General features: G+C 33.7%; 3 protein-coding genes across 3 annotated transcripts; all 3 read right to left on the bottom strand.

Annotated features, from left to right (window-relative positions):
• Positions 1–189: 189 nt before the first annotated feature.
• On the bottom strand, positions 190–2,276 carry LOC108198390 (uncharacterized). The gene is made up of 4 exons (XM_064082592.1): positions 1,933–2,276; positions 1,516–1,659; positions 748–880; positions 190–538 (listed from the first exon to the last, which is right to left on the bottom strand). The coding sequence occupies exons 1-4, from the start codon at positions 2,011–2,013 to the stop codon at positions 321–323; spliced, it is 576 nt and encodes a 191-aa protein (XP_063938662.1). The 5' UTR covers positions 2,014–2,276; the 3' UTR covers positions 190–320.
• Positions 2,277–8,379: 6,103 nt separating this feature from the next.
• LOC108198389 (probable LRR receptor-like serine/threonine-protein kinase At3g47570) lies at positions 8,380–9,603 on the bottom strand. The gene has a single exon (XM_017366141.2). It carries the CDS (start codon positions 9,601–9,603, stop codon positions 8,380–8,382), a length of 1,224 nt encoding a protein of 407 aa, XP_017221630.2.
• A 1,511-nt stretch (positions 9,604–11,114) lies between these two features.
• Positions 11,115–13,243, bottom strand: LOC108198388 (uncharacterized). Its single transcript, XM_017366140.2, has 5 exons — positions 13,035–13,243; positions 12,858–12,953; positions 12,441–12,584; positions 11,673–11,805; positions 11,115–11,463 (listed from the first exon to the last, which is right to left on the bottom strand). Exons 1-5 carry the CDS (start codon positions 13,188–13,190, stop codon positions 11,246–11,248), a joined length of 747 nt encoding a protein of 248 aa, XP_017221629.2. The 5' UTR covers positions 13,191–13,243; the 3' UTR covers positions 11,115–11,245.
• Between the last annotated feature and the right edge of the window lie 506 nt (positions 13,244–13,749).

Genomic DNA, 13,749 nt, shown 5'->3' with positions numbered 1-13,749 from the left:
GGAACATTTTTGTTGAATTGGTGGCACACAGGCTAACACACAAATATAACCACTGCCTGCATTATTATATCACAAAGAGATTATAATATAAAAACGAACTTAACTCTAAATTTGAAAAGAAATGCAACAAAGGATCCAAAAAGGAAAAATAGATAGAATCAAATACATAAACTCTTTAAATTTTGCTGGAAGTATAAAAGATGGAAAATGCAACCACTTCGAAAATTTGCTCCAAGTTAAAATTCTACAGAATTCATAAGAACCGGCCATTCATAGGTTTGCCAAAATATGCTAGACAACCAATAAGATCAATGACCACCCTAAGAAGGTCTTAAATGCACAATGTCATTCAAGTCTTCATCATCATCATCAATCCACCCGTAGCAAGGCCTGCGTCTTTTCTTTGGAATAGTTCCCCCCGGTGCTTGTGGAGGGAGGATGGCCAGGGAAAGCTCGGTGTTAGTATTACCGAGGTTGACATCTGAGCTGATAACAGGGGCCATAAGAGTAACATCAAGTCCACGGGAGTCTTCCATACCTTCACCATGGAGAACAACATTCTCATCATTCAATGTGTGTGGTGACCAATATCATATTACATTCTACAATTCAAAATTTTGCTATCCTGACCTTTATGTAATAACATTGTTTCACCATAAAGTCAATAACATTGTATCATACAAATATTAGCTGAGGCATAAACTCAACTTATTTTTCTTAAACGAGATGATAATTCTTATAGTGTACCTGTATTGTCATTATTTGGTGCATTTTCAATGATGTCAGGAATAGGCAGTTCGGCATTATTTGGAGGCTCCATACTACCTATTGGTGCAGTATCCAAATTTTGTTCCGTGTCACCATTTAGAGGCTCCGAGGCCTACAAAAAAAGCGATCATATGCAAAGAGGGTGATACTCGGCAACTTGCCATCAGAACTTTGTCACAGCAATAAGTATTTAATCATAACCTAAGACATGTACAGCTTCATGATTAGAGACAAACTTCTATATATTCATGCTATGCAGTGCTAGCTATACATCCCAGACTACACACGAACGGCATACCATACTACTCTGACTGTAAATTTTGTTGTTGGTTTCCTATAGTTGCTGAAATTAGGGAAAAGACCATCATGTACAACAGAACTTTTGCACTATAAAGCACGAATTGCTAACAATGGGCTGATTAACATTGTCTTCCACAAACTACACATAAACATATACCATATTGCTAATGGTCATAAAGACATAAACACAATATTTGCAAATCCGTAAAATTTACTGTTCGCGTGACTTGGTTACTGATAATTGATAAACTTAATCTCTAGACATCCATTATCTAAACAATGCAACACCTCAGAAATAAACTATTGAACTAATCCCCGTGAATAATAAAGGTTATATAAAACAATAATCATTCTATAAATCATCTATTTAGGCATTCAAATATAAATTATCAGCAAAATCAAAAATTTATACTTCACAGAATTTTTTTTTAGGACATTATATAGTACCATTGTCTCTTCGGGTTGATTTGCTCCCGTCTGGCTTGGCCCAGCTTCTCCATTTTCCCCTTCCTGGTTGCTTAAAATAACTTCAAGAAGCATGCTATATCCATGATCTTCGATATGTGGCCAGGCTTGAGTCCCACCGTATACCTAAAATCAGGATAATCCCCCCAAAAAGTGTAACATTAGCACCTTTGGATCAAAAGGGTAAGTGCAAAACAAACACAAATACACATGCATAGCACTGTTTTACACTGCCAAATACTCATACACAGGGGGGTCAAATTTCACTATAAACAAAGAAAGAGTCTCAACAAAACAATGACATTATCAAAAAATCCCCTTCACAAATTTCCCAAAATAAAAAAGCACACACATAACAATGTTTTACTCTTAAAAAACAACTAGTGGTAAACATCAAACCTCTAACAGCTCCTTCACTGCTTGCTTAATATCCTTCTCCTTGAAACCATATTCCTTCATCGCGTCCAAGGCTGCATCCATCCGAGTCTCCCTTGGCTAAAAAACAACTAATATTTTTTTTAAAATCATGAAAATGCAAGAAACCAAAAACCCATGCAGAAGATCAGAACCCCGAACCTTCCTGGGTCTTCCTCTTCTTCCTCTTCCTCTTCCCCTTGATGCCATTTTTCTCTCACTGTGCAACCTTTTCCTCCCTATAGTATATAAGAAAACGAAGCTATTATAAATGGGGTGAGAACATACATAAACACTTTGGCTGTACATTGGCGCCATTTAACCAAGTTCTATAAATATTTATATAGAGCAGTAGAATATAGACAACTGCTTGTAAATTGATGATGATATAATAACTGTTATAAGAGCAACTCCAAGGGGCTCTCTAAACAAGCTCCTAAGTCTAAATTTTAGGAGCAAATCAAATTTTAGTGCTCCAATGGGCTCCTAGATGCTTTTTAAAAATTTAAGAGCTTACTCTCTCTCCTTTCTTTTAAAGAGTATCTAGTAGCTCCTAACCCAATATTATATTAATTTCCCTTCAATCTTCTCTCTATTTTAGTTAACTTTTTCCTCTCATTTATATAAAATAAATATAAAATATGAATAAGGAGCAAGTATAAAGAGTACCATTGGAGTTCTCATGCTTTTTAGTGTATTAACTTATTAGGAGCCACATTTTATATTATTGTTTAAGGAATGATTTAGGAGCACCGTTGGAGATGCTCTAAGTCTCGAGTTAACTTAAGCCCCGTCAAGAGCTCCTCTTAATTACCTTCGATGGCTATTATAAAACTTAAGTCCTGTCAAAGATTCACATAATTGACCAATGTATTGAAATATACAACTATGATTTGAAGCCCAAGATTATGCAAACGGTCATAAATTTTTTACTTAAATCAAATATATCTACAACATTTTAAAGAAAATTCAAACCAAGGAAATATCATTATTTTTCCTAAAATGATCCTAAACATGTACCAAACGTATATTATTATTTCTCACTTGTTCAAAGAAATTTAGATTATAATTGTTGTTTAATACAATTTAATGTTTCTTTATTTATTCCAAATTTATACGACAACTATTACCAAATATTGTTAAAATTATTATACATGTCTAGTTAGATCACAATTTACTTTACATGGAGGGATGAAAACGGTCGGGTTGGGTCGGGTTTCTTGAGATCCAGACCCGGTCCATTTTATTTCGGGTCGGTTTGGGTTCGGATCCGGGTATCTAAAATGAAGATCCAAATCTGATCCGTAGAGTTTTTTCGGTTTTCCGTTCGGGTTTGGGTTTAATTCGGGTTTAATTCGAATACTTAAGAAAATAAAGTTAAATAAAAATTAAAAATGATATACCTATGAAAAATATGATAATTTTTTTAAACATTTAAGAATATAAAGAAGGGATTCCATGTTTCACTTAGTATAATCAACACGTGAAACATGATAATTTAATTGTTTACAATCATTCAATTTATCGTTTATATTTTGATTATTTAATGCAAAATAATTAAGAAAAATACAATATTGGTGAAATGAATATAATTTTTCGCGCATATAAATTAAGTAAATTAACACACATAACTAATAATTCATAATTTTTCAATATATATATATATATATACTATATATTTAACACACACTCACACACACACACATATTTTTTGTATCGAAATTTTATCGGGTTTCAGGTTTGGATCGGGTTTGAAACGAATTTTGGGTCGGGTCTCGGTTCGAAATACTTAAGATCCATATCCAGATCCAAACTTTTTCGAGCCAAAAAATAAGATCCATGTCGGGTTCAGGTAGATGCAATCGGGTTGGAACGGGTCGGGTATCCATCGGGTCGGGTAAAACTGCAATCCCTATTTACATGTAGAAGGAGATCGGGAAAATGCATATATTTTTTTATCGAAAAGAGAAATATATACGGAATTAATGAAGAAATTAATCGGAACACATCCTAGATCTGATAAATTTTGTTACCAAACTAAACAACTAATGAGATGTCATTAAAAAATACCATACATATACAAGAAAGCGAAAAAATATATGGAAGTGCAGAAGAATTAGTCGAAGACATACCGTAAATCTCAAATTTGTTGAAGACGAATGTTGTTACTTGAGAAATTAATTTTTTTTAGAGAAATTTATGTTGTGTTTTCAAGTTTTAAGCAGAACGGAGAATAATAGAGAAAAGAATGTGTTGACGGCGAATTCGCTAACAAGATTTCGGGAATTTTAGGGTTTATGGAAAAAGAGGGTCTGAATTTGACAGATGTGTCGATTTGTCTCGGATATCAGATCTTATATCCCAAAATGCCTGCATAATTATATTTTTATAAGAAAAAACCCACGCATGCCCAGTTATGTTGTTATTGGGCCTATCCCAAGAGACTTAAGGGATAAGTTACTAGGGCTGGCAATTTCGGGTTTCAGGTTGGGTTCGAGTCGGGTTAACAGTCGCGGGTCAAAAAATTTACCCAACCCGAAATTTTAATGGGTTAGTATACTCAACCCGAACCCGACCCGCACAACCCGCGGGTAACCCGAACCCGACCGAAAAGATAATATTTATTAATAAATATATTTTTTAAATAAAAAATAAATATTATTTGAATTCAAATAAATTAATTTATATTAAATTAAATATATTTTTATTACATTTATGTAATAAATATTACAAAAATAATATAAATATATGTATTTTATATAAATATATATAATATTTATATTATATATTAATTTTCGGATAATTTCGGGTAACCCGAATTCAACCCGAAACTAACCCATTTTTTTGGGTTGATTTTGGGTCAACCCGAATTCGACCCGAACCCGAAAAACTCTAACCCGAATTCGTATTTTACGAGTCGAATTCGTGTCGGGTTGTTGGGTCGGGTCCAATATTGCCACCCCTATAAGTTACGTTTAATGCAGAATTAATTGATTTTAATCTTATATAATCTTCGAGTAGTGATATCTTCTGAAATTAAAATATACCCCCTCCGTCCCTCTGGGATGTATACGTTTGGAATGGACACGGAGACTAAGAAAAGTGTATAAAGTAGTGTAAAGTAATGAGAAAGAGAAAGAAAAGTAGGTAAAGTGGTGGGACCCATGCATATTTAATTGATAGATTTGAAAATGTAAATGGAAGTAGTGGGTGGGTGGGATTTTTATATTATAAAAGTTTACTATTTTAGGAAAGTTTTGAAATGTATAGAATTGAATGAGAGATCCCGAAAAAAGAAAGTGTATAGAAATCAGAGGTACGGAGGGAGTATCATTTAGAGATATTTTATGTAATAGTTGATTCTTTTCTCGTTTCAGAGAGAGGATAATTACTTGTGGTCAAGTAATTAATTATTAATCTGACTTAATAAATAGAAATTAGAAGATAGTGTAGCATTGTGGGACTTACAAGTTTCTTTAGGCTACTTGACAAGTTTAGTTTGCAAGTTTGAAATTTCTTTTTTGACATATATTACTGCGACAATATAAAAAATATATTTTACAAGCACAATTCAAAATATAATTAGCATGACGATTGAAAATTGTCACGTTATATTGATTTTCTTAAAAATATGCTCGTTGACGCAGTAGCTTGCAAATCACGTGAATCAGGTAAACCGCACTTAAGCGACAAGTTCTGGTCCACGAGGCATAATTACAAACTCTCCTCACTTTAGGATTCGAACCCGTGACCAAGAGGATAGAAATCCCCTCCTTAACCAACTGAGCCATCCCTCTGATCTTCATAGTGAGCAATAGAGCCATATCCCTCTAGTGTTCATAGTAAATAACGGAGACATCCCTCTAATCTTCAAAATATTATTACTCCTGAGGGCCTTCCTTAACTCTGAAGCGCCTTCAAAATAATATCGCCCTTAACTCTTGACGGCCTTCAAAATAACTCCTGAGAGCCTTCAAAAAATATCACCTTAACTACTAAGGGTCTTAAAAATAAAATCACTCTTATTTTCTAGAGGCCTTCAAAATAAAATCATTTTTACCTCCAAAATAAAATCACTCTTAATTTTTAAGGGTCTTCAAAATAATCGCTCGTAAAAGTTTCAAAAAGTAAAGGATTTTCAAAATAAAATCACCCTTACTAACTTCTTAAAGGCCTTCAAAATAAAATTATCCAAATTACCTTAATTCCTAAGGGGTGGCCTCTTGCTTTCTAAAGAAGTTGAAAATAAAATCACTCTTATCTTCTAAGGGCTTCAAAATAAAATCACAATTAACTCCTAAAAACTTTCAAAATAAAATCATCTAAAGACCTTCAAATTTAAATCACCAGGCTTTCAAAATAATGTCATCCTTAACTTTCAAGAGTCTTGAAAATAATATTAGAGCCCTTTTATTGAGTCAAGGAATGCAATCGTGTATATTACTTTTTTATTGTGCTCCATTTTTTACCGTCGCCTCATATTTTTTGATTATACTAAATTTAAAATATAGAATTGTTCTGGCGCCTCTAGTTAAATAGCCCCCGGATTATTTAGAACTCAGTGCAGATGTTTCTTCGTTTTGAATTAGTTAATTTTATCTTTTAATCATATTTTGTGTTAGGATAGCTCCCGAATGTTGAGAGATATTGTCTATATTATAATTAATTAGGAGTTATTTATCGTTTCACAAAAGAAATTAATAACTTGGAACTAAAGTTAATTATTAATATTATTATTAGAAAATTTGAAAGTCGAGTCTAAAGAAAATAAGTGGTAACACACCTAATTATTTAATACATAATATAAGTACGATTATTTTAATCTATATGTCTAATTATTATCATTATATTATTAAATATTATTTAACGGATTTCAAAAACATTAAATTCATCTAATGTTTCATTATATATATAGCCTTTAACCCGTGCAAAGCACGAGCGAGTATATAATTCGTAATTTATTAATTAAAATTCAAATCTTAACGCCATGTTATTAGTATTTTAGTATTAATGAATTGGATTTTAATTAAATTATATGAACCAACTGATTATATCTTCCAACGGAAATTTAGCTTTTACAATTTATTATCTATCTATAAATATTTTTCTAATATTAATATGTGACATTTTATTATTCAGTTAATTTTAAATCAAAATTTTCATATTTCATATATCTTCATATGTTACGTAATGGTTCGTGTTTGAACTAGAAGCGTCTCTAATTATTTGTATGTATTTTAGACAAAAGATATTCAAAATTGTATATTTATAATTTTATTTGTAACATCATTATAATATTTTATATGAAATATTATATGATAACGTATCGAAATTTGATAAAATATTATTATTAAAAAATTTTATTTGACTTCCAGTTTAATAAGAAAGATATTAATATACATATTAATATACAGGGAGTGTTTTTAATATATGAAACTGTTTAATGATGCAAGAGAGTCCTAGATATCTACATTGTAGACTTTTAGTTTGAGAGGAGAGTACTGAACCAAAATTTTGTACGACTACAAATTATACCCATGTTGGCTTTTTATAGTATAGTATAGTATAGATTATTTTTTCTGTTAAAGAATATAGAATTTTAGGTCCGGTCCCCTTCCTAACAGTTAAATATATTGCATATAAGATTTAATTTACTTTTTTCTTTATAATAGTGAGAATTTAATAGATGAATTTCGAGATTTCGGAATTCAAACGAACGCAGGATATTTGAATTTCATGTAAATTATTTTATAGTTTTAGTTTATATCGAGATATTTTAATATTATTTTGAATTGGTTCCACTGAGTTTTACATGTGGCTTTAGTCCCTGACCAAGCAAATAGCTGCATATGAAATCCATAACTGGACAGAAAAAGGTGAAATGTCATCTGTGGATTGTCGGGGATAGTTTCACTGAGGTCATTCTGAGACAAATCCAAGAGGACCAGCATTGGGGATAGTCGAGGGATAATGTAAAATCATTATTTTCGAAATATATCTCATCCAACATAAATATATATGTTCGTGAAAGTTTCTTGTCAGAACAGGGCGAATCTAGAATTCAAACTGTATGAGGACACTAACCAAATTTTGAGAAAACACCTATATATTTTTAAATTTTATGGGGGCACTTCTATAATTTTATAAAATTTAGAATAGGAAAAAAATATAAAACAAAAATTTAGGGGGGACACGTGTTCTCCTTGCCTCTTCCGTCCCTGATTAAAAAGAAGAACTCGTTGCAACTTGCATGTGAGCATAGAAATAGGAGTCGTACCCTATTTCTATGAGCTAAAAGATCCTCGAGGATCATGAAAAATCTTTGCTTTGAAGGCCGACAGAGCTAGTTGATCGGTTTCATTTCCACTTAAGGTAGCAGAAGTCGGGATTCATGGAACCTGGATTCTTGTAAGCATCTAGCTATGAACAATTTTATGCATTTAACAGAATGATAGAACTAAGGCCGCAGATATAACCAATACCCTGCTTTATTCCGTTCAATTCATTATATTCTAAATGAACTTCATCCAACATAGATAGGTTCCCTATGGAGGCCAGAATGTTCCCTGTAAGTCTGTTGTTAGAAAGAAGAATGCTTTGCAACTTTCCAAGTTGGGTGATTTCAGGGGGAATAATGCCCGTGAAATTGTTATGCTCTATAGATAAAAAGATCAAATTGATAAATTTGGATATGTCGGGAGGGATGCTTCCACATATACAGTTATCTGCTAAGCTTATCATCGTTAGCTCGATTGATAGATTAGCAATAGAACGGGGCAATGATCCTTGTAAGTTATTGGCCCCTAGTTTCAATATCTTTAAGCTCCTGCAATTTACTAACGAGTCAATAAATTTCAAGTCACCCTGTTCCCCAAGTCCGAAATTATTATATTCCAGACTTAAATTTTGAAGATACGGTAACCTTCCAAAATCTACTGATATGGGGCCACTAAAATTGTTGAACTGCAAGTGAATAACTTGAAGTTTTGAAGCATTAGAAAGTGATATAGGGATGTTTCCACTTAATCTGTTATCAAATAGCTGAATCTTCTGTAGATTGTGATGGGTCAGACCAAAGTCTGTTGGTATACTTCCTTGAAGTTGATTGTTGGCCAAATTGAAGACATTCAGTGATGAGAGATTGAAAACAGAATTCGGGATCGTACCAGATAGGTTATTGGAAAAAAGTTCGAGAATGACTAACCTATTAACTCGTCCCAAGGTATCTGGTATATTTCCTTCCAAAGCGTTTCGTCCCAAGCTTAGAACTTTAAGACTGAAAAGACGGTCGACTTCTTGAGGAATTGTGCCTTGAAGACTGTTGTTGGTAAGAACAATTTCAGTCAGGAAAATTATGTTTCCTATATCACGCGGTAAAGAGCCCACAAATGCCTTAGATGCAAGGTTTATGCTGGTGACTCTTTTGTGTTGTTTGCTGCATGTGATGCCTGCCCAGCTGCAGAAGTTGAGAGACATATTCCATGAGCTAAAAGCTCCTTGAGGATCATGGATAATTTTTTCTTTGAAGGCCAACAATGCTAGTTGATCTGTTTCGTTTCCCTTTACCGTAGCAGCAGAAGTTGGGATGATTTGAGTCGGGCAGATGAGAAACAGATATAGTATATACTTCCAGAATTTGTAAACTCCCGCACTCATCTTAATTCTGAGGTTTTACTCTCTCCCTTTTCCTTTTTGTTTCCTGTATGACCTTACACCTGTGTCTGATTTACTAATAACAAGTGTCAGTGGATGCTCCGGATTAATGTGGATGCACACCGACCCTGTATCTGTTAATTCCTACTGCTAGCCCTTGTATTTGATGTACTAACGATTGAAAACAGAAGTCAGGAATCAGGATCGCATTCTTCCCAAGGTATCTGGTATATTCCCTTCCAGAGCATTTTATTGGCCCCTAGTTCCAGTATCATTAAGCTGCTACAATTGATTAACGATTCAATGGAACTCAAGCCATCCTTTTCGCCAAATCCTAGATTATTATTTGTCAGACCTAATTTCTGAAGATAGAGTAACCATCCAAGATCTCAGGTATGAAACCGGCAAAACTGTTGAACTGCAAGTCCATAACTTGGAGTTTTGAAGCATTAGAAAGTGATATAGGGATGGTTCCACTTCATCTGTTATCAGATAGCTGAATCTTTTGCAGATTGCAAATTGCAATGGGTCGATCCAAAGTCTGATGGTATACTTACTTGAAGTTGATTATTGGCCAAATTGAAGACATTCAGTGATGAGATATTGGAAACAGAAGTCAGGATCTTACTCGTCCCAAGGTATCTGGTATATTCCCTTCCAAAGCATTTTGTCCGAAGCTTAGAACTTTAAGCCTGAAAAGACGGTCTACTTCTCTATCACTCAGGAAAATCATGTTTCCTGCATCACGAGACAGAGCCGACAAAACCTTTGGACGTGAGGTTTATGCTGGTTACTCTCTTGTGCTGCTTGGCAGCTTGCCGCAAGTAATGCCTACCTGATTGCAGAAGCGGAGAATCATATTTCATGAGCTAAATGCTCCTTGAGGATCATGAATAATTTTTGCTTTGAAGGCCAGCAATGCTAGTCAATCTGTTTCGTTTCCCGTTACCATGGCAAAATATGTTTAACATGCATAAAAAGATAAATATGTTGTAATTTTTTTTTGTTTAACAAAATGATATAGGTAAACCGGAGAAAGGTCCAGAGTCACAGAAACCACAAATAATACCAAAAATAACAAAAATAACAGAGTTGAGAGAAAAATCCTAAATACAATATATTAATGCTAGATAAGCTAACATTTTGATTTTCAATAGAAAACGCTAGATCTATTGCATTTTAACAGGAAAACGCTACATGAAATGCCAATTAGGATTTCAAAACGCTAGACCATACAGCGTTAAAGAATGAAAATAGAATAAACACTATACAAACTAGTGTTTTGAATTGCAAAGTGATAGGTTAGAATCATCTTCTGGTATTTGGGAACATTTTTGTTGAATTGGTGGCACACAGGCTAACACACAAATATAACCACTGCCTGCATTATTATATCACAAAGAGATTATAATATAAAAACGAACTTAACTCTAAATTTGAAAAGAAATGCAACAAAGGATCCAAAAAGGAAAAATAGATAGAATCAAATACATAAACTCTTTAAATTTTGCTGGAAGTATAAAAGATGGAAAATGCAACCACTTCGAAAATTTGCTCCAAGTTAAAATTCTACAGAATTCATAAGAACCGGCCATTCATAGGTTTGCCAAAATATGCTAGACAACCAATAAGATCAATGACCACCCTAAGAAGGTCTTAAATGCACAATGTCATTCAAGTCTTCATCATCATCATCAATCCACCCGTAGCAAGGCCTGCGTCTTTTCTTTGGAATAGTTCCCCCCGGTGCTTGTGGAGGGAGGATGGCCAGGGAAAGCTCGGTGTTAGTATTACCGAGGTTGACATCTGAGCTGATAACAGGGGCCATAAGAGTAACATCAAGTCCACGGGAGTCTTCCATACCTTCACCATGGAGAACAACATTCTCATCATTCAATGTGTGTGGTGACCAATATCATATTACATTCTACAATTCAAAATTTTGCTATCCTGACCTTTATGTAATAACATTGTTTCACCATAAAGTCAATAACATTGTATCATACAAATATTAGCTGAGGCATAAACTCAACTTATTTTTCTTAAACGAGATGATAATTCTTATAGTGTACCTGTATTGTCATTATTTGGTGCATTTTCAATGATGTCAGGAATAGGCAGTTCGGCATTATTTGGAGGCTCCATACTACCTATTGGTGCAGTATCCAAATTTTGTTCCGTGTCACCATTTAGAGGCTCCGAGGCCTACAAAAAAAGCGATCATATGCAAAGAGGGTGATACTCGGCAACTTGCCATCAGAACTTTGTCACAGCAATAAGTATTTAATCATAACCTAAGACATGTACAGCTTCATGATTAGAGACAAACTTCTATATATTCATGCTATGCAGTGCTAGCTATACATCCCAGACTACACACGAACGGCATACCATACTACTCTGACTGTAAATTTTGTTGTTGGTTTCCTATAGTTGCTGAAATTAGGGAAAAGACCATCATGTACAACAGAACTTTTGCACTATAAAGCACGAATTGCTAACAATGGGCTGATTAACATTGTCTTCCACAAACTACACATAAACATATACCATATTGCTAATGGTCATAAAGACATAAACACAATATTTGCAAATCCGTAAAATTTACTGTTCGCGTGACTTGGTTACTGATAATTGATAAACTTAATCTCTAGACATCCATTATCTAAACAATGCAACACCTCAGAAATAAACTATTGAACTAATCCCCGTGAATAATAAAGGTTATATAAAACAATAATCATTCTATAAATCATCTATTTAGGCATTCAAATATAAATTATCAGCAAAATCAAAAATTTATACTTCACAGAATTTTTTTTTAGGACATTATATAGTACCATTGTCTCTTCGGGTTGATTTGCTCCCGTCTGGCTTGGCCCAGCTTCTCCATTTTCCCCTTCCTGGTTGCTTAAAATAACTTCAAGAAGCATGCTATATCCATGATCTTCGATATGTGGCCAGGCTTGAGTCCCACCGTATACCTAAAATCAGGATAATCCCCCCAAAAAGTGTAACATTAGCACCTTTGGATCAAAAGGGTAAGTGCAAAACAAACACAAATACACATGCATAGCACTGTTTTACACTGCCAAATACTCATACACAGGGGGGTCAAATTTCACTATAAACAAAGAAAGAGTCTCAACAAAACAATGACATTATCAAAAAATCCCCTTCACAAATTTCCCAAAATAAAAAAGCACACACATAACAATGTTTTACTCTTAAAAAACAACTAGTGGTAAACATCAAACCTCTAACAGCTCCTTCACTGCTTGCTTAATATCCTTCTCCTTGAAACCATATTCCTTCATCGCGTCCAAGGCTGCATCCATCCGAGTCTCCCTTGGCTAAAAAACAACTAATATTTTTTTTAAAATCATGAAAATGCAAGAAACCAAAAACCCATGCAGAAGATCAGAACCCCGAACCTTCCTGGGTCTTCCTCTTCTTCCTCTTCCTCTTCCCCTTGATGCCATTTTTCTCTCACTGTGCAACCTTTTCCTCCCTATAGTATATAAGAAAACGAAGCTATTATAAATGGGGTGAGAACATACATAAACACTTTGGCTGTACATTGGCGCCATTTAACCAAGTTCTATAAATATTTATATAGAGCAGTAGAATATAGACAACTGCTTGTAAATTGATGATGATATAATAACTGTTATAAGTCTCGAGTTAACTTAAGCCCCGTCAAGAGCTCCTCTTAACCTTCAATGGCAATTATAAAACTTAAGTCCTGTCAAAGATTCACATAATTGACCAATGTATTGAACTATACAACTATGATTTGAAGCCCAAGATTATGCAAACGGTCATAAATTTTTTTACTTAAATCAAATATATCTAGAACATTTTAAAGGAAATTCAAACCAAGAAAATCCAGACCCGATCCATTATATTTCGGGTCGGCTCCGGTTCAGGTCCGGGTATCTAAAATGAAGATCTAAATCCGATCTGTCGAGTTTTTTCGGGTTTCCGTTCGGGTTCGGGTTTAATTCGAATACTTAATAAAATAAAATAAATTAAAAATTAAAAATGATATACCTATAAAAAATATATGATAACTTTAAAAAAAATTAAGAATATAAAATATTAACACACATAACTAATAAATCATAATGTTTGAATATATATACTATA

Source organism: Daucus carota, chromosome 8 (genome assembly GCF_001625215.2).
Source record: "Daucus carota subsp. sativus chromosome 8, DH1 v3.0, whole genome shotgun sequence".
NCBI classification, from domain to species: domain Eukaryota; kingdom Viridiplantae; phylum Streptophyta; class Magnoliopsida; order Apiales; family Apiaceae; genus Daucus; species Daucus carota.
The sequence above is the reverse complement of the archived record's forward strand: the minus strand, read 5'-3'. Positions and strand labels throughout refer to the sequence as shown.

Bases quoted from the DNA above. Each gene is read 5' to 3' on its own strand.
- LOC108198390 (XM_064082592.1), bottom strand. From the start codon at position 2,013: ATGGATGCAGCCTTGGACGCGATGAAGGAATATGGTTTCAAGGAGAAG. The intron at 1,660-1,932 runs GTTTGATGTTTA...TCCTGATTTTAG, and splicing joins CAGTGAAGGAGCTGTTAGAG to GTATACGGTGGGACTCAAGC. The intron at 539-747 runs GTACACTATAAG...TCCATGGTGAAG, and splicing joins ACCAAATAATGACAATACAG to GTATGGAAGACTCCCGTGGA.
- LOC108198389 (XM_017366141.2), bottom strand. From the start codon at position 9,603: ATGAGTGCGGGAGTTTACAAATTCTGGAAGTATATACTATATCTGTTT.
- LOC108198388 (XM_017366140.2), bottom strand. From the start codon at position 13,190: ATGGCGCCAATGTACAGCCAAAGTGTTTATGTATGTTCTCACCCCATT. The intron at 12,954-13,034 runs GTTCGGGGTTCT...GTTGTTTTTTAG, and splicing joins GAAGAGGAAGACCCAGGAAG to CCAAGGGAGACTCGGATGGA. The intron at 12,585-12,857 runs GTTTGATGTTTA...TCCTGATTTTAG, and splicing joins CAGTGAAGGAGCTGTTAGAG to GTATACGGTGGGACTCAAGC.